Consider the following 20301-nt stretch of genomic DNA (forward strand, 5'->3'; position numbering starts at 1 on the left):
CTTCTGGGACATTAACTAGAAAGCAGAGTTTCTGAGATTGAGGAAACCACTATCTAGTATGGAAAATATAGCTAACAATTGCACTTGGCAGGTTGCAACTACAGTAGGAATGGACTTTTCCAGAGCAGCATATCCTTGATTTCCATCCCATCTGGTCAGAAGCATTGTGCCTTTCCAAATGTCCTTGCAGGGTGCAAAAATTAACGTTGTTGTTTGTGTACATAGGCGCAGATGACTATTTTTATGGCGGAAGAGAAAATTACTATACTCTTGGAAACTTTACTAATTCTGACTGCTTGAAGGGCTCATGTGCTGCTCCCTCCGCCCCCTCCGGTTTTTATCCCAAATGCATGTTAAGTCCACAATGAAACACTGTTTTAGCTCTTTGTACTGTCACATTGGACCCGCTTGGTTTCAGGGAAAAGTGATGATGTGCAATGTGCCTTTTTACATAATTTGTTCTACAGTAAAAATGTTAATTGTAACATGAGTCTTTTTTTGTTTACCACTTTAATATTTTTTTTCCTTTGACCCATCCCCCCTGTGAAATAAAGGCCAAGAAACGCCAGGCCTTCCTAACAGAGACGTGTGAAAACAACGTGAGAGAACTGGAGTTACTCTTGGACAGCTTTACTATGTCAAGCCAGTGGACAGCAGGTTAGTTGAAGGTATAAAATGACAGATGCATCTGTCAATGTTCCAAAGTTACTACATTGTGGGAATTCTGCAGATGCCTCTTGCATTCCCTCTTCTCAACATGCTTTGATTTGATGACATGATAAGAGCAGCTCTCACAGCAGTCAAGTGGCCTCGCTAGCTGAGAAAGGGTGACGGAATGTGGACCTGCTGTTGTCAGCCCAGAACTTGATTTACAAGTGCTGGGATCTATCTGATCGGTCAGAAAAGGGCTCACTTGCTGTGCTCTAAATCCAACTGAGAAAAAAGTCCTTACAGTCTACCTGCAAGGGGAACAGATGTTTTGACTGAACTGAGCCAAATTCCGAGGCAACCTTCAGCAACTTAAAGGTCACATATTCAAAAAGGTTATGTAGGACGCAGGATGTAACACAGTTCTCTTTATAGCATTACTTTGTGCTCTAACTATGTTACATTCATTTAATTTCAAACAACATACATATTTTTCTGATTAGTATACAAATATGAAATTGAAGATTTAGTGTCACTCTACCATATACATTATATGGTATTATCTGTAAGTGTTGTATCAAATGGAACATACTACTCTACAACTGAGATGGGGATTGAGATAAAGAGGAATTATTGAGAGACACCATTAATTTGAAATCTAGTAAATTTATTTTTAAAAAGGGGGTAAAAGTAGTTTTAGGTACTACAGCAGACCGTTATTTCCCCTGCCAGGGAATGTTCTTATTTTAAAAAAAATGTTCTTCTTTCTGGTTGGTGCATGGAACATGCACATACCTGTACAAGGGAACCAGTCAAACAAAATATTCATAAAGTGCTGACAAACACACACAGTAAATGAACTGAATAAATAAAGAAATATTTTACTCTAATCTTTGTTATAATACTCTTAGGAATTACTTTTTACAAAAGTAGGTAAAACATGTTCAGAAAAGGGGTTGGTTTGTTTTTGAGTTCATGTTAAACCTAATGTGTTATGTGGTGCTATATTAATTATATCCACATTTCTGCAATATCAAGCAACAAGATACATTGAGGGATGATGTGGCAGCCTTTCATCGATTTTTTTTTCCTTTACTTTCTCTGCATTTTTGGCCAAATAACATTGTGACAGGCTGATAATATCCTGAATAAACTTTACTGAATTAACTTAAATCTTAATGAATTCGTTTTAACATCTTCGGAGTTCACTCTATTAAAAATGCAATTGTGCATACATTATTGTGGAATGAATTAACTGTATGTATTTCCACGTGAATGGTAAATGTGAGAACAACAGGGTGATGAGGCAAATTGACTCAAGTTGTAACATCTTCAAAGAAGCCACTCCCATAGAAAGGTGTGCATATACTATTTCGAAGTGGATTCTCCAGGAACCACCGATTAAGAAAGGGATTTTTAGATAAATAGCCTGGCTTTAAACTAGCATATGGCCTTCTTCCTGATCCAGCAAATCCCTAGTCCACAGAGGGCCCCAATCCATAGGGTAAGGCTGAAAGGACTGGGCCAGACAGAATCCATGTTTTGGTTATGATTAATTCTAGTAATCTTATTAGCATGTGTGTAGGTTCTTTTATTGTTTTTAGTGTTTTCTCTGTAATGCTTTTTACCTTAAGAATGAAGTAGGCTTGCATAGAAATCTGTATGGTAATTTATATCTGTAGTAGTTACACTTGTATCCATGTCTAAAGAGAAAGCAAGCAGGTGTCCTTGGGCAACCTGTCTGTGCTGCGAAATGCACAGTGAAGGCAGGGAACTGTGCAGCCTAGAAATACGCCAGTCAGAAAGGAGAGAAACATGTATTTCCACCGAGAAGGGCAATGGCTGGGGATCTGGAATCCCTGAGAGTGAGTGCCCTTGCTGAACCACTATGGGGAAATACAGGTGCAGTTGTCCTAAACTGTGCCAAACGTCATTCCAGATAAAAAGCTTTGGACAGGCAAAGTTGAGTGGAAGAGCACTAGACCCCTCTCTGATATTTCTGGGTATTCCCCGGTTTTCCCATAAAAGCATGGCTTCATCTGGAACTCTGATGCTATGACCTCCTCACCTGCACTTGGGCCAAATAAATCCTCACAGTCAGTTTTCAGGTGCATAGTGGGAACTGGTAAGAATTAATGCTGAAAGCCTCAACATTAATGGGTATTTCCCCAGAGATTCACTGGGATTTTGTGCCATTTAGAGCAGCCTTTCCCAGTCTCCTTTCAAGCCTATGGTGCCTCTCTTGCACAAAGGAGCTTTTGCAGGGTTAAAGGGAGGGGGTCTGCTGCTGCTGCTGCGAAGGGACAGTTCCTAAGCAATTTATAGTACTTTGAACAGGTTTTCCATTCTTCTCATGCCCTTGATGGTAAGTATCACAAGGAGTGAACTGATCCCATGTTTCCCTCTTAGTGGGAATTCAGTAGTTTGTTTTTAATGCGCTTTATTTACTCCCACCTTTAAAAATAAGACATCTAAAAATAAAATTCTTTAAAGCTTCAAAAGCAGCTGTAGAGAGTTGCTCCTCTGCAGAATAAGTCTGATTTGCTGCTGCAAGTGGGTCCTCATAGCAAACACTGAAACCTCAGAAGCGTTGTTCTAGTTTGAGGGGAGACAAACAGTAAAATTCTACAGTTTGTCTTGCAGGTTCGCCGCACTTTTCAGTTGAGCATATTGTAGTATTTTCAAAGATATTTTGCTTTCTTCCTACCTGCTTTTTCTTCTTGTATTTGTTTTTGTCTAATATTGCTGTTTCTATTAGTTCTTTCATGCCCACAAAGAGAGACTATTGCTCTGTGAATTGGACTTGCAGAAAATCTAGGACCAATACAAATAAAAAAGTTGGAGCTTTTAATACTTCCTTATGATCTAACTTAGAAACAAACTGGAAATTAGGAGAACTAGCACCATGTTATCTGCCTACTCTGCACAAATCCACAGCAAGTGCTGCATGGGCCACCAGTGATCCATGGATCACATTTTGGGAACTGCAGCATAACATCAACAAGTATTGAAGAACAAAGTCCTCAAGGCCATAGGTGCTGGAACTAGGGGTGCTCCGGGTCTGTCACACCCCCTGGCTTGAAGTGGTTTCCATTATATACAGGGCTTACAGTTTGGTTCAAGGCCCTCAGCATCACCACTATAAAAATTGTTCCAGTACCTCTGCTCAAGGATTGAGAGTTGGCATAGTCCTATTAGATGTTCCTAGCGGCCAGTTACATAGCAGGGAAGGAGAATTAACTGCAGACCCACTCAGCTGATGATAAACTCCCAATGGTTGACTCCTGGAAGTGATGCATCAGAACTTTCTCACATGGGCCATACCTGAGAGAGACTGATCTATCACATTTCTGCACCAGCTATTGCTGCTCTGTGTGAGAAGATGAGAAAAACTGTTGCTGGAATGGATGCTTGCTCTTTTAAAGATGACCTGTGAAGGGGAAAAGAATGTGTACTTTCTTTATGATATAAAAAGAAAGGCCTCAAGGAATTTTGGTTTTTAAAGGGTATTTTGAAGACCACTTTTTAACAATATAAAAATGTCAAACACTGAGTTCTCTCTTTGTGTTGGAGAACTTAAGAAGCAGTGGGGTTCTGACCTATTGAAACCTGAACAGAAGGGAAGAGAGTCTTAAGCTTTGTCTACCTGGCAAAGTTTTACCAGTTCTACAGGTATAGTTATCCCAGCATAACCACCCATGTGGACACTTACTCCACTATAAGAGTAATTTTTTTGTTTAACTTACCCCCCTTCCAAGCGACATAACTGTAATATAAATAATAATAATAATCAGTTTAAATTCAGACCTTATCTTATACTAATATAACTTACCTGTGAAGACAAACTGTTTTAAAATGTCTTTTTTGTTTTGTTTTTAAACATCTGTTTAATTCAAACATCTGTCAAATAGTTGAAAAAAGTGCTGTTTTGTTAAAGGTTCAACAGTCCTGTCCTTTCACTTAAGGGCTGAGACGAGAGATCTTCCAGTCTCTTTGGGTTCTTCAGGGGACTTCTCTAGCAAAACGAGGCGATTTGACACTCCTGATATTTCTAAGGGCATGGCTACACTGGAAACTTCAAAGCGCTGTCGCGGGAGTGCTCCCATGGCAGCGCTTTGAAGTGCGAGTGTGGTCGTGCGTGAGCGCTGGGAGAGAGGTCTCCGAGCGTTCCTGGTAGTCCACCTCCAGGAGGGGATTAGCTCCGAGCGCTTGGAGCCTGTTTACACTAGCACTTTAAAGCACTCTGACTTGCTGCGCTCGGGGGGTGATTTTTCACACCCTGAGCCAGCAAGTTGGAGCGCTATAAAAGGTAAGTGTAGCCAAGCCCTAAAATAAAAACAAGCAGGAAAAATGTAAACAATTTTTTATAAAGCAAAAAAAGTCACAAACCCAATTCCCCTTCCCCTCTTAGATCATTTTTAAAGTCAGGAAATTTAGCTGATACCTTTTCATCAATTCATCTTGTTATACTTATACCATGTGTGGGATACTTAGAGAGATTCTGTGATTTCAGTCACAGAATTGTACTCCAGAATATCAGCTTTCGTTTAAAAATAATTTCTAGCCCATAAGGTTTTGGAGATGAACTTGTGTAGCCTGATCTATAGATTATGTATTAATTATATTGATTAATTAAAAATTCCCAGTTATCACTTTGAGGGTTGGCATGAACCAAGTGTAAACTCATGGAGTATTGCCCACCTGAGTCAGCAGAGAGCCTGAAACAATAGATTTACGTGGGGTGAACTGACCCATTCATCTCAATAAGAGCGCTGTGGAATTTGGCATTTTTCTAAGATGTCATAGTATTCCACATTTTGCAGCAGTCAGGCCCCTGATTTTATTTTCTGTCTCATGGCCCAACTGGGACCTGCCTGCAGCTTTCCCCACAAAGAGGTGATTATTGGTTTATGTTGCGTGCTCCCTGCACTGTTCCCACAGCCCCCATTGGCCTGAAACGGTGAACGGCTGAACCTGCGGATGCTGCAGGTAAACAAACCGTCCCTGCCTGCCAGCAGATTTCCCCTATGGGCCGCGTGCCAAAGGTTGCCAATCCCTGGTTCAGCTTGTAGTTAGAGGGAATCGGGTTTGTAGGCTGATAGGCTGGGCTGCCTGGAGAAGAGTGCAGCAGCCAAGGCTGCAGAAGCCAGGGTGATGAGTTTCTGAAGCTGGCTACAAACTGCTGTTTCCAAGGCTTATGTGGTAGAGAAGGCAGTTCTGAGAGACTGGCCTCTTAAACAGTACTGCAGGGTCTGAAGCTTGGAGAGTGGAGTTGGATCACCTGGAAAACTCAGCAAAAAACCCATCACCCAAAATAATTAACAGATGAAAATATTGTGAGCCATAGTTTTGTATGAGTTCTTGTAGTGGTGGGAGGGATGAGCATGAACAATATTTAATGGCTATGCAAGTATTAATGTTGCTGTAGAATGTAGTGATATTGTGGAATTTAGGAGTGCTTGCCAAGTGATCCGGGCTGTGCAATACAAAGGGACTTGAATACTCTGTAATCTTCTCCAATACTGGGATTTTACATTACTTAAGCACGGTTGGAAAATTTAAGGATGGGACGTCTTTCTTAAATCTAAGTAAAATCTAACCTTATCATGTATAGTCAGATTCTTCTACCCTTACTTATGTTGATTAATACCCTATGTCACAAGAACTCAGTGGGCCAGCTTGTGCAGTATTTGTGTACTCCAGAAGACACAGTTTAGTCCAGGGCTAGGGCACTGGGCTGGGACTCAGGAGATTTGATTTCTGTTCCCACTTCTGCTACTGACCTGCTATGTGACTCTGAGCAGTCACTTCTCCTCTCTGTCCCTCTGCTTCACCATCACCCTCTGTCTGTCTTAACTATTTAATTTATAAATGCTGTGGGGCAGAGATTATATCCTAGAACAGTGGGGCCCTGATTTTAGTTGAGGTGGCCTCTGGGTGTTACAGTAATACAAATAATAAAGCAAGGATGGCATATCTAGTCCATAATTTATTTTTAGTGTAATTTTTTTCTTAATGTTGAAAAAGTGACCAAAATAGACTGTGATAACGATAACCTTAGAACAGAATTATGCCCTGGGTAATGCATGCACAGTTCCCAACTCATTGAATTAACTGGAAAATTTTTGTATTGATCATTATGCAGTATTTGGCCCTAGGATAGCATTCTCACCAACTTCCGGAAACAGAGGATAAAGCAATTTGCACTCTAAGCCCTAACGCAAATCAGCATTTGTTTTAACAAAAAGTGTGACTATGGTAATAAAGATGGGCTAAGAAATAAAAGTGAAAAGTTAAGGTATGTCTTCACTACCTGCCGGATCGGTGGGCAGCGATCGATCCAGCGAGGTTCAATCTATCGCGTCTAGTCTAGATGCGATAAATCAAACTTAAGTGGTCAAGTTGCAGTGGGGGAGGTTTAGATTGGATATTAGGAAAAACTTTTTCACTAGGAGGGTGGTGAAACACTGGAATGCGTTATCTAGGGAGGTGGTAGAATCTCCTTCCTTAGAGGTTTTTAAGGTCAGGCTTGACAAAGCCCTGGCTGGGATGATTTAACTGGGAATTGGTCCTGCTTCGAGCAGGGGGTTGGACTAGATGACCTTCTGGGGTCCCTTCCAACCCTGATATTCTATGATTCTATGACCCCCGAATGCTCTTCTGTCGACTCCTGTACTCCACCGCCACGGCACCGCAGAGTTGACGGAGGAGCAGCAGCAGTCGACTCACCGTGATGAAGACACCATGGTAAGTCGATCTAAGTACGTCGACTCAGCTACATTATTCACGTAGCTGAAGTTGCGTAACTTAGATCGATTTTCCCCCCTCCTCCCACAAGTGTAGACCAGGGCTTAGTGTGTCCAAGAGTGAAATGCCTCTTAAAGTCCTATTCTGTACTTCCTGAAATGATTAGAAGACGGAAATTACTCTGCAAATTTCAATTTTAAAGTGGTTGTGGGCAATATTCTGATTCTGCATGCATTTGTGATGTTTCCATTGACTGCAGTTGGTGCCCCACGTGGGTATCTAAAGCCAGGCTTTCTTTAATGTTTCACAGTTGGTTAAGTGACACTTACCCTTCCATTTTTTATTAGAAAAAAATAAACTAAGATTTAAAATAGTAAAAAGTTTAGATGGGGTGCTCCTGCAACTATAGTTTTATAGAAAGTTGTGGCTGGTCTAATGGATAGGTTTAGCATACAAGACACAGTCTGTGTCCTGACTTGCTGTGTTATCCTGGAAAAGTTGCTCGGGGTCTGATTTTTTTTTTTTTCCAGACATGCTGACAACTGTAGCTTCTGTTGACTGCAGTGGGTGTTGTGGGTGCTTAGCATCTCTGAAAATCATGTTCTTTAACCTCTTTGCTTCTCAGTTTCTCCTTCTGTAAAAGAAGGACACTACTAGGGATTGAGGGCTAGTTCGTGTTTGTGAACTCAAAGGGAGTTTAGATCGCTGGAAAGAGGTGATATGCAAATGATATAATTATTATTGTTGCTGTTATTCATTATAAAATGTGCTTATAAATATTGCACTATTTTGTAGGCAGTGCTGAGGAAAACATATTTGTCAATCTGCCATTTTGTATAACACTAGAAAGATGGGAGAAATTTAGTATCAATTGGCAACTTATAAATACGTGATCAATATAAAATTGTTCTTGTTTTCAGAAATCATTTTGAAGGCAATAATGCAAACCACTTTTGTGCATATGATCCTAGTTAAGTCAACTAGAGCAGAAGTTATAGCTTAAGGGTTTAATAAATACGTATAATATACATATAATGGATATATCAGCTTTAAGATTTGTAATTGAAACATTATGTAGGAATGCACAGACAGATAATAAAAAATCTGTGTTGTTTCCTTTTGGACTGGAATTCAAGAACATTTAAAGAGTTTTAAGACCCTTCCAAGCATAACAACGTCATGTGATCTTTGGCTCAGCAAAGGTTTGTTGAATAAGTGATGTATTACTGCATTATAAAATGTATGCTTGGTCAGAAGATGCCAAAATAATGCAGGAAAAGTGCAATCTACTTAACTTAATACAACATGTTTTTACAAAGTGTGTCCCTGTGCAGTGTAAATGGTGATCTGACTGAATGACATATAGACTTAATAATCACTAAACTACATACCTAAAACTGGATATAGAGTTCATTAGTTGAATGATAACTGTGAGTATTAACTGGAGATTGCAACTTTGTTGTACAACAGCTCTCATACAAGCAGTTATTTAGCTATATTTGACATGAAACTGTATGCCGTGGGGAGAACAAGGCTGCTGTTCAATGTTCTGTATTGTCACTGTGCAGCCCTAACTAATTTTAATATCTTCCACTTTGAGTAGTTCTCTGTCTCTCTGTGACTTTAAGGGCTTTATTTTCATTCTGTAATTTTTCTTCAGGCAGTCGCAAGGACAAAGATAAACCTCCAAGCCTCTCTGTTGTCCTTGAGACTTTGAGGAATACCTTGACAGATTACCAGAACAAGCTGGAAGATACATCTAATGAGGTAACATTTGCACTGTTTGGCTCCATACATATAGCCTTCGGCCTGCAACAGTATGTATTCCTCACTTGTTACAAAGGTCAAAAGATTGGGAATGTTGAGTTGACAGCTACAGATACTAAAAAGAAATAATCTCTGTCACTGCTCTTCCTCTAAACTTGTCCTATAGTAATGTTCCACTTAAATATAAAAAATATATAATCTATTTTTATTTTGAGCTGTTGAACTTCTAATTGTTTTCAGTAAACTTGCATAGAAATATGACACTTTCCATTCTTCATCTAGGGCTTTAGGTAAAAGGTGACGCAAGTATTTTAAAAATGCAATGTAGTACTTGAATTTTAACATTCATTGGTATCAGGTGTGTAAATGTGAGTGCTCCCACAAGAAAAGTGAGATTATTTTCAGAGATCAGTTGTGTTCTTGATGAAGATTGGTAAATTTCATGGCTTGGGGTTTTTTTTTGTCATACAGAGGAAGAGATATCTGCATAATACTTTTCTAAAGGTAAAAAAGAAGAGTAACAAACATTTCTATTTTTTTAAAAAAAATGTATTTTTCGTGCACTCCTAGAGGCTTTTAGTCACTGGCTGAAAAGTCTATCTTGTATTTATTTTCTTATTTATATTGCTAATGTGATTTGTTTAATCCTCTTGGGTTTAAAATGTTTTATGAATTTGTAGGTTTAAACACTGTAGAGAGCAGTTAACTACAACTTTTCAAAGTCCTTTAATTGTACATAAAATTGGCAAAGCACTGAAACGTGTATTTTATTTTTTTTTCTATTCCTAAGTTTTGTCTTTTGTTTGATAAACTTATTGTTTATCCAGTCACTCATTACATTTGAAATAAATCGTATTAACTTGGCTGTTTTTATTGGGGAAAAATAGTCTCCTTCAAGTCCTCTGAGATTTGTTCAAGGAGCTCAAGAATAAGTAACCACAGAAACAATTAAACTTCTCTAAACAGCAAACACTGTTAAGTCTCTGCAGTGAGATAAGATAACCAATGTGTTTAGTAGTTTATGAATCTCTTCTGAGGCCCAGGTCTGGAAGCTGAAGAATAACTAGGAGCACATTACCCACAGCGAATTGTTACTTGGGAGGATGAATGTCACATGATTCTCAGCACAGTTGAAAAGTCTACTCAGCAGGCTTTGGCTTAGTAACGTGCTTTGTTGGGAAACAGTGCCAGAGACAGCAGTGGGGAGGCCAAGGGGGTGGCTGCTAAGAAAGCAAAGAGTACTCTGACAGAAAGAAGAATGAACTGTCAAGGAAAATAAATCGCAAGCTGATGACCTGCCATAAGACTTCCCAGTAGGACTGCATGTGACAGACCCTGAAGTTGTCATGCGGAGCTAGAGACCACTGAATGCCCTCATGGTACACAGAAAGGGCAGTGTTCTCTCCTCCTTGATTTTCCCCATAGATGTCGCTACTTCTGGCTTTTTGTGCATTTTGTCCTTAGACATGTTTCGTAATAAAACTCTTTTAATATTACAATAAAACTCTCAGGGATTATCAAGGGCACCATCCAATAAAAAAAACCAAAAACTTGCTTTTGTATGTTGCGCAAAGGTTTTAGGCTTGTTTAATTCTGTTAAGTTTTTTAGGATATAGACTTATGACAGGACCCCACACATAGATGGATGTAACTAATTATTTGGCTTTATAATATATGTCTGGACCTGTTTGGTGAACTTGTGACATTATATTAGCTCTAATTTACTAAATACACATAAGAGCTAATAACTCTTAATTTCTGTAGAGCTAGTGAATATTAAAATTAGAGCATTCACTTTCACATGTCTCTATGAGTTTGGAGGATGAGTAGATGAGGTCTGGCTGGCTGAAACACAATGTGGTAAATATAGAAATAATTTTGGTAGATTGGGGAAAGCAACTAACAGAGTTGGCAAGGATTATATCAGCACCCCTGATTGAGGGAGATGTGTGGCGGCCATTTGTGAAGTGTTTACAATTTAGATGTGCTACAGAGTTCTGAAAAAAGATGTAGCTCACGAAAGCTTATGCTCAAATAAATTGGTTAGTCTCTAAGGTGCCAAAAGTACTCCTTTTCTTTTTGCGAATACAGACTAACACGGCTGTTACTCTGAAACCTATAGAGTTCTGAGCAACTCCTGGCTGGTCAGGTAGCAGCAATGACCAAGATTGCTATATTCAGCCTATACCTGATTAGAGAAGCATGGCATTTGCTTTCACATACAGACTTGGCTACTATTATTTGTGCCTTTTGACACTCAAGATTAGATTACTGTTAGACTGCTATGTCGGTCTCTACAGTGAAACTGGAAAATGAAGCTAGCACATATTGTGGCCACCTGTTTATCTGGAAGAGGGCCCATAACTCCAGTGCTCCAAGATCATCAGTAGCTGCTTGTAATGCCCTGACTAGTTTGGGATTAAGTGACTTGAGAGACTATGCCTCTCCTTGAGTTATGCTCTGCTGTTGCAATGAGCAAAAATCCGTGAGCTGGAGTCCCCTCAGTTTGAGGGAGGATGCTGCTTGTAGGACATTTTCTGGGAGGGACCATTGACTATGAAACTTGCTTCCTGAAAGTCACTAGGAGCTCGATTTCTTAAATTTTCTGGCACACTTCAAAGACTCCCCCCAGCCCCCACCGACGTTTGAGAGTTCATGGGCAAAAGCAATAGCGAATTTGGTTTGGGGTTATTACTGCTATTATTTATTTGTAATATCATTATTAATATTTAATACATCAAACTTGTTTAGTGGTAATCTGTTAAATTGTTTACAGCTGATGTCTGAGGAGTTTTCTAATACATTCTGGTTTTACATTTCTATAGGAAATATTAATTTATGTTTAAGTACCTACATAGAATCATAGAATATCAGGGTTGGAAGGGACCTCAGGAGGTCATCTAGTCCAACCCCCTGCTCAAAGCAGGACCAATCCCCAATTAAATCATCCCAGCCAGGGCTTTGTCAAGCCTGACCTTAAAAACTTCTAAGGAAGGAGATTCTACCACCTCCCTAGGTAACGCATTCCAGTGTTTCACCACCCTCCTAGTGAAAAAGTTTTTCCTAATATCCAACCTAAACCTCCCCCTCTGCAACTTGAGACCATTACTCCTTGTTCTGTCATCAGCTACCACTGAGAACAGTCTAGATCCATCTTCTTTGGAACCCCCATTTCAGGTAGTTGAAAGCAGCTATCAAATCCCCCCTCATTCTTCTCTTCCGCAGACTAAACAATCCCAGTTCCCTCAGCCTCTCCTCATAAGTCATGTGTTCCAGACCCCTAATCATTTTTGTTGCTCTTCGCTGGACTCTCTCCAATTTATCCACATCCTTCTTTTAGTGTGGAGTCCAAAACTGGACACAGTACTCCAGATGAGGCCTCACCAATGTCGAATAGAGGGGGACGATCACGTCCCTCGATCTGCTCGCTATGCCCCTACTTATACATCCCAAAATGCCATTGGCCTTCTTGGCAACAAGGGCACACTGCTGACTCATATCCAGCTTCTCGTCCACTGTCACCCCTAGGTCCTTTTCCGCAGAACTGCTGCCTAGCCATTCGGTCCCTAGTCTGTAGCTGTGCATTGGGTTCTTCCGTCCTAAGTGCAGGACCCTGCACTTATCCTTATTGAACCTCATCAGATTTCTTTTGGCCCAATCCTCCAATTTGTCTAGGTCCCTCTGTATCCTATCCCTGCCCTCCAGCGTATCTACCACTCCTCCCAGTTTAGTATCATCCGCAAATTTGCTGAGAGTGCAATCCACACCATCCTCCAGATCATTTATGAAGATATTGAACAAAACCGGCCCCAGGACCGACCCCTGGGGCACTCCACTTGACACCGGCTGCCAACTAGACATGGAGCCATTGATCACTACCTGTTGAGCCCGACAATCTAGCCAACTTTCTACCCACCTTATAGTGCATTCATCCAGCCCATGCTTCTTTAACTTGCTGACAAGAATACTGTGGGAGACCGTGTCAAAAGCTTTGCTAAAGTCAAGAAACAATACATCCACTGCTTTCCCTTCATCCACAGAACCAGTAATCTCATCATAGAAGGCGATTAGATTAGTCAGGCATGACCTTCCCTTGGTGAATCCATGCTGACTGTTCCTGATCACTTTAAGTGCTTCAGAACTGATTCTTTGAGGACCTGCTCCATGATTTTTCTGGGGACTGAGGTGAGGCTGACTGGCCTGTAGTTCCCAGGATCCTCCTCCTTCCCTTTTTTAAAGATTGGCACTACATTAGCCTTTTTTCAGTCATCTGGGACTTCCCCCGTTTGCCACGAGTTTTCAAAGATAATGGCCAATGGCTCTGCAATCACAGCCGCCAATTCCTTTAGCACTCTCGGATGCAACTCGTCCGGCCCCATGGACATGTGCATGTCCAGCTTTTCTAAATAGTCCCTAACCACCTCTTTCTCCACAGAGGGCTGGCCATCTATTCCCCATGTTGTGATGCCCAGCACAGCAGTCTGGGAGCTGACCTTGGTCGTGAAGACAGAGGCAAAAAAAGCATTGAGTACATTAGCTTTTTCCACATCCTCTGTCACTAGGTTGCCTCCCTCATTCATTAAGGGGCCCACACTTTCCTTGGCTTTCTTCTTGTTGCCAACATACCTGAAGAAACCCTTCTTGTTACTCTTGACATCTCTCGCTATCTGCAGCTCCAGGTGCGATTTGGCCCTCCTCATTTCATTCCTACATGTCCGAGCAATATTTTTATACTCTTCCCTGGTCATATGTCCAAACTTCCACTTCTTGTAAGCTTCTTTTTTATGTTTAAGATCCGCTAGGATTTCACCATTAAGCCAGGCTGGTCACCTGCCATATTTACTATTCTTTCGACACATCGGGGTGGTTTGTCCCTGTAACCTCAATAGGGATTCTTTGAAATACAGCCAGCTCTCCTTGACTCCTTTCCCCTTCATGTTAGTCCCCCAGGGGATCCTACCCATCCGTTCCCTGAGGGAGTCGAAGTCTGCTTTCCTGAAGTCCAGGGTCCGTATCCTGCTGCTTACCTTTCTTCCCTGTGTCAGGATCCTGAACTCAACCAACTCATGGTCACTGCTTCCCAGATTCCCATCCACTTTTGCTTCCCCTACTAATTCTTCCCGGTTTGTGAGCAGCAGGTCAAGAAAAGCTCCCCCCCAGTTGGCTCCTCTAGCACTTGCACCAGGAAATTGTCCCCTACGCTTTCCAAAAACTTCCTGGATTGTCTATGCACTGCTGTATTGCTCTCCCAGCAGATATCAGGAAAATTAAAGTCACCCATGAGAACCAGGGTGTGCGATCTAGTAGCTTCTGCGAGCTGCCGGAAGAAAGCCTCATCCACCTCATCCCCCTGGTCCGGTGGTCTATAGCAGACTCCCACCACTACATCAGTCTTGTTGCTCACACTTCTAAACTTAATCCAGAGACACTCAGGTTTTTCTGCAGTTTCGTACCGGAGCTCTGAGCAGTCATACTGCTCCCTTACATACAGTGCTACTCCCCCACATAGTCTCCCCAACTCCCAATTGTTTTTTCTTTTCTTTTTTTCCCCAAGCTGAAGAAAACGAAAGCTTCATGTGAGAAGATGACAAAAGAAATTGACTCATCCAAACAAAAAATACGGTCTCAAAGTCAAGACCTTAAGGTATGGTTTTATGAACTGTAACTTCTTATCATAATACAATATTTCTAGTATGTCTCACTTAGATTGTATCTGCATCATAATATGTTATCTCTGTTATCTCAAAATAAGTGTGTGTATCACTTCTCTCTATTGAGTGGAATGTCAAACCTCACGTTTGTGCAAGGACATATTTCCTTATAGTGGTTGCAGCCTACAGATGACATAAGTCTACCTATGTGAACATTTCAAAGGTTACATTAGTGAAGTAATATCAGTTTAAACAGATGATCTGTTCCTTGAGTAGTCCTCTTACTTCATCATTTTGTGCTTGTTTGTTCGACAAGCATAGCTCTTCTGTGTTGATGTCATCCTAACATCTTTTTCTGCTAGATTCTTGTTCTTTATGCATAAAATGTGCATATGAAATTTATCCTCAGACATATTTTTCAGCTTAACTGTCAATTTTTCATATTTGTCACTTAATTACTCATTCACTTATTTATAAAAATACAATTCAGTTTTAAAATATTAACTTTTCTTTTTCATGTATTGGTCAGATTATTTGCTACAGAATAAAGTTTTCTAGTATTACTGGGGAAAATACAGTGTTTCATCCACATGTTAAAAAACTAGCAGACAAACAGGAGTGAGAATGTATTAATTCCACAACCTCATTGAGGGGGATAGAAACAGATCAATAGAAAGCTGAGGATGGACCTCTGTTCATCTCAGTGGCTGCACCTGTGGGAAATTTGATCACGTACATTTAGATTATATATATGGATCTCAGCTGAAAGCATTTGGAAGATTTCAGTTACAGAACTGTAAAGTTTAACGTCACGGTATGAAATGTGCAAAACTTACAGTAAAGAAAGATATCAGTGAAATTATTATGGATATTATGGCCAAACTTTGTGTATAATCCTCCAAACATTAGGTAATCCCTGACATTTGGAGAGATCTATAGGCCTAAAATACTGCTAATAAGAAATTGCTGATTGGTAAGCCAAGCACTTCTCATGGATAGCCGAAGTTCTGATTTTATAGTCTTTTTCAAATTAGAATTTGTTTTTGTCTCTCTTTTTGGGGGCTGACATCACTTTTGTAATGTGTCGTGTCTCGGTACATCAGTGACCAAGGCGCCGAAGGAAGTCCTGAGGTCACTGTTCAACTCTGTCTTCCAGCTGGCAGTGTTTTTGTAGTATTGCCAAATTTGAGTGTGGCCACTCCCAAGGTTTCTCAAATTGTTTTAGTGGAGATACACTGTTTCAATTTATTATTGAGTGACTGTGTTAGCATTCATTGGTAGTAACACAGTGGCCGTCCATTTTATGAACTGAACTCGTCCAACATTAATTAATTTAGATTCAGAACACCCCTGTGAAGTAAAGTACTACTTTCCTGATTTGAGTAGAGGAGGATACTAATGAACAATAAGATTCTGTGAGGTGCTGAGTACCAACTTCTCCCCTTGAAGTCATTAGAAGCTGAGAATGCTCAGCGCCTGAGAGGATCAGGGCCCAAATGACTTGCCGTGGGATACACAGGAAATTGGTGACAGACCTGACAATAGAGCCCTGATTTCTGCCTCCTAGACTTTTGCTTCAGCCACAATACTTTTTTTTTTTTAAAGCATCCTAAAAATTCTGCAGATTTTTTTTATAATGCAAATGTCTACTGTACATGAGACAGTTATTCTACCAACTTTTTTTTTTTTTTCCTATTAGGCACTCTTTTGATATAGTGAACCAGGTTCTGTGCTGAGTTACAAGGTGTAAATCTGTAGAAACTCAGTTTAATGTGTAACTCAGCACAGAACCTGGCCTAGTATTTCTTCATGATAGAGCGTGCTTAAAGAAAGATGCCCAATTCTTGGATTTGAATATTTGTATTAAGAAATTATATGAAAATACAATTGTGATGAGCACCTTAGTAAACAACTGATTCTGTACTTCACAATTAGACAAACATGATTTTATGATCTAAAAATCTATAGGCAAACATTTCAACTAAATGCTTTCAATATTCAGTATTAAGTTGATTTGGTCATGTGAATTTGGTGGTTTCAAAAGCTGTCAGATTTCCAGCCCTGGAAGTAGAAGTTCTCTGTTCACAGAAGAGGTAGAGCATGTGTCTCTGTTCTCACCTAGCAGGCTACCTCTTAGTGTAAAAGTCTGCTGAGATTTTGTGCTGGTTGGTACATTCGTACCAACTGGTACCATTTCTGATTGTGATTTCTGTGATATGGGCACCTGTCCACTGGGAATTGAACTGAAAACACCAAAATCATTTCACAATGACCACTAAACATGAAACAAGATGATAACAGCCCTTGGTTGCTACCAGTCTGGGCTGTATTGGAACCAGTGATCTACAGAAGAAAAGTACGGTATCCTTTTACCAGAGCCACCCAGTTTCTTATGTCTACAGGAGGTTGTATCTTTACATTGTCAGATTTTCAACTGATGGATCACCGTGTACTCTCTGTAAAGAGACAAACCCAGCCCCAAAAGGAAGTAAGTTGTAACATGGAGATTTTGACTTTGGAGATGGATTAAAAAGGGAGAAAAAGGAATAATCCTGTAGGACTTGTCCTTTTGCTCTACACTTTTCCTCTACTCCCAGAGGAAAACAGTGTCAACTTTTAATTTCAGTCTATCATTAGAAGTAAGCAGATGGTTGTTTTGACAATATATCTCCATATAGACTTTTGCTTCCAAGGATACTGAACATTAGCTGAGATAATGCTATATGGGATAAAACTGTTACCAACCTTTCAGTTTGTGTATCTATTCTGTAGGAAGTTCAGGATAACCTGGCTGATGCCAATGAAGAGTTAAATCATCTACGCACTAAGTGTGCAGACAGAGAGGCTTTAACAGGCACTTTAAAAATGGAACTACAGAATGTACTGCACTGCTGGGAGAAAGAGAAAGTCCGTGCCACGGAATCGGAAAATGAAATCCAGAAGCTTACCAGGGCTTACCAGAAGGATACTGAGGTATTACCAGAGACAAGATGACTGTCAAAAAGAGCCTTTATTTAATCTTAGCTTTGTACATTTACATACATCAGATGGTTGCTTTATGTCTTACCAGATGTATCAGCAAAATATGATTTTTAAGATACATATTTTGAAATGTGTATTTAGTATCTACAAAATTTTCAAGTGTCTTAATTCTCTTTCATTCCATTTTATAAAATGAGTTAACAGTTTAACCCTTCTGGTCATTTACATTTTAAAATATCTGTCTCTTAGCAAGCATTGTTTAGGGCAAATGAATTTATTTAAAGAATCATGCCTGGGGTGTACTGGGGTTTTTTTGTTACTTAGTTGAAAGTAAATATGTACATTTTGTATTTGGAATATCTTGGTGTTAATTACTGATTCAAATAGCAACCCCTCCCCCCTCCAAAAATAGCAAACGTGGAGTTGAGGTCATTTTGTTCCCCACTACCAAACTAGTGTTTCCTGTGCTTCTTTGGAGTGATTGCACCTGTACATTTCATTTCAGGTGTGTGTGTGCCCAGTGCCTGAGGGCCAGAGACTTTCTCTTAGCAGTACGGATTAGGGAGGCGCATTCATCCTTCGCACTCTTGCACCACTGCACAAGGATATAAGGGGGAGATGCTTAGTCCTCCCCGTTAATTCCGTCTTATCACCCATGATCGGTAGTTGGAGTGCGGCAGACTGTAGTCAGAGTTCTCCCACTTCGTGGATTTTTATCTTCCTCCTGTAAATAGTAGTACTTGTTAGTGTATGTTTTCTTTATTTTCTATTACAACTTTGAGCATCTGATTCCTAGTATACAAAGGGAACTGGTACTGGGATATTTTTCAGTCTCTTGGCTACAAGTCTTGTGTCAGCTTCAAAAAATGTGAGCTGGTGAGTGACCCTCATTCCAGGTATCTAAGGTGCCTTGAAGAGGGTCACATTTGAGTTCATTGCAAGATCTGCAGACACTTCAGATCCCAGACCAAAAAAACAAAAAAAAAGACTGAGATGCGACTGCATTACCTCCTTATGGAGGCCACCTGCATCCACCTTCTGAACCTTTCCTCTTTGGGCAGGCCCTGAGTACTTCTACCTCTGTTAGGAGTGCCCCTCTGGACACTGCATCAGATAATAGGCACTATTACCCTTCTCTGGTGCTGAAGAAGAAGCACAGAGCATCAAAGCAGCATTCCCTGAAGAAGCCAAGCTCCTCTAGAAGTTTGAGGTTCCCTGTACTGTCCACTAGTAAACCACTGGGAGATAGAGTATCCTCTGGAAAGAGGTACTCCCTGATACTGATTTTCTTCTCAAGAATTGTCAACTCCAGCTCATCGAGGATTGTCAACCTCCACTGCAGTTCTCACCCCTTTGATGCAATAACAGCATCATCATGGAAATATCTTGGTATGGAAGGCACTGGAATTATATATAGCACCATGGGACCTGCTCTTCCTCGTGACGCTGGATTCTCCAGTAGTACAGGAGACAAAACAGCTAGTAACAGCTGGTCCTCGGGCCCTGTCTGAGACAAGTTCAGTCTTCAGTGCCATGGCGACATCTTCATACTATCCAGTGATTCCTCATCCAGTATAGTCCAGAGGTAAACCCATCATGTTGTTCCCTGTACTGACATCTCTGGAGAGACATCTTAGCATTTTGGCACCATCTGATACAATATCTCCATGGTCAGACAGCTCAGGGTCCTCCTTGGAGTCTAAGATCCTAGTTCGTATGGCCCTAGCTCGTGGGAGAGAAGGAGACACCTTTCTTGTGAGGATTCCACTTCTGATACCCCCTGGATTTTCTGAGATGGTCCAGAGACTCATATCCTTGGGATGGTCATGACTGGGGTTCTATGGCTGACTGAAACCCATTGGGCTTGCCTCCCGACACCAGATCCTCCCCAGTACCTTCTTCATATAGATCCCCAAGCAGACACAAGGTTAGCTCCCATGAAGAGGCCCATGATGTTATCTCCAGTATACCAAGCCAGAACCTCAAGACCAGCCTCAGATTTTAGAACCTCAATCTTCTTTGCACTTTTCTTCATCACCTGACAAGGGTGTGGAGTCTGAGGTTTCTTCACCTGTTCAGGATCACTACAGGGCCTACCTAAAGAGAGTAGCTGCCTTGATATTCAGGAGAATTCCCATAAGCTGGTGGACATACAGGGTTGGCTCTACCTATAAACAGAGCCATTCTAGAATCTACAAAATATTTGTGGCAACTGCCATCCTCTCTGTCTCTGACAGCTAAGAAGACAGAGGGAAGGTACTATGTCCCTTCTCAAGCTATGCACATTTTTTACACCCATCCTTCTCCAGGCTCCTTAGTTGTCTTGGCAATGAATGAAAGAGTGCATCAGGAATTGCCTTCTATCACAAAGGACAAAGATGCAAAGAGACTAGACCTTTTCGGTAGAAAGATTTATTCCACAGCTGGCCTACAGTTTTTTAATGCTAAGTAGCAAAATACTGGCCAAATACAACTTCTCTTTCTGGGACAATGAAATGAAGTTCTA

General features: G+C 40.7%; 1 protein-coding gene across 9 annotated transcripts in view; it reads left to right on the forward strand.

Annotated features, from left to right (window-relative positions):
* Positions 1 to 20301, forward strand: part of CCDC171 (coiled-coil domain containing 171) — a 238783-nt gene that overhangs the window by 73882 nt on the left and 144600 nt on the right. For all 9 annotated transcript variants that reach the window (XR_013346211.1, XR_013346212.1, XM_077817681.1 and 6 more), the window contains exons 11-14: positions 555 to 657; positions 9056 to 9162; positions 14717 to 14806; positions 17586 to 17786. Coding sequence is in view for 7 of the 9 variants with exons in the window: in XM_077817681.1 (XP_077673807.1) it covers positions 555 to 657; positions 9056 to 9162; positions 14717 to 14806; positions 17586 to 17786 (501 nt within the window). In the remaining 2 variants the exon portion in view is untranslated. The remainder of the gene's footprint in view (positions 1 to 554; positions 658 to 9055; positions 9163 to 14716; positions 14807 to 17585; positions 17787 to 20301) is intronic.

This window comes from Eretmochelys imbricata, chromosome 5 (genome assembly GCF_965152235.1).
Source record: "Eretmochelys imbricata isolate rEreImb1 chromosome 5, rEreImb1.hap1, whole genome shotgun sequence".
In the NCBI taxonomy this organism is placed as follows: Eukaryota; Metazoa; Chordata; order Testudines; family Cheloniidae; genus Eretmochelys; species Eretmochelys imbricata.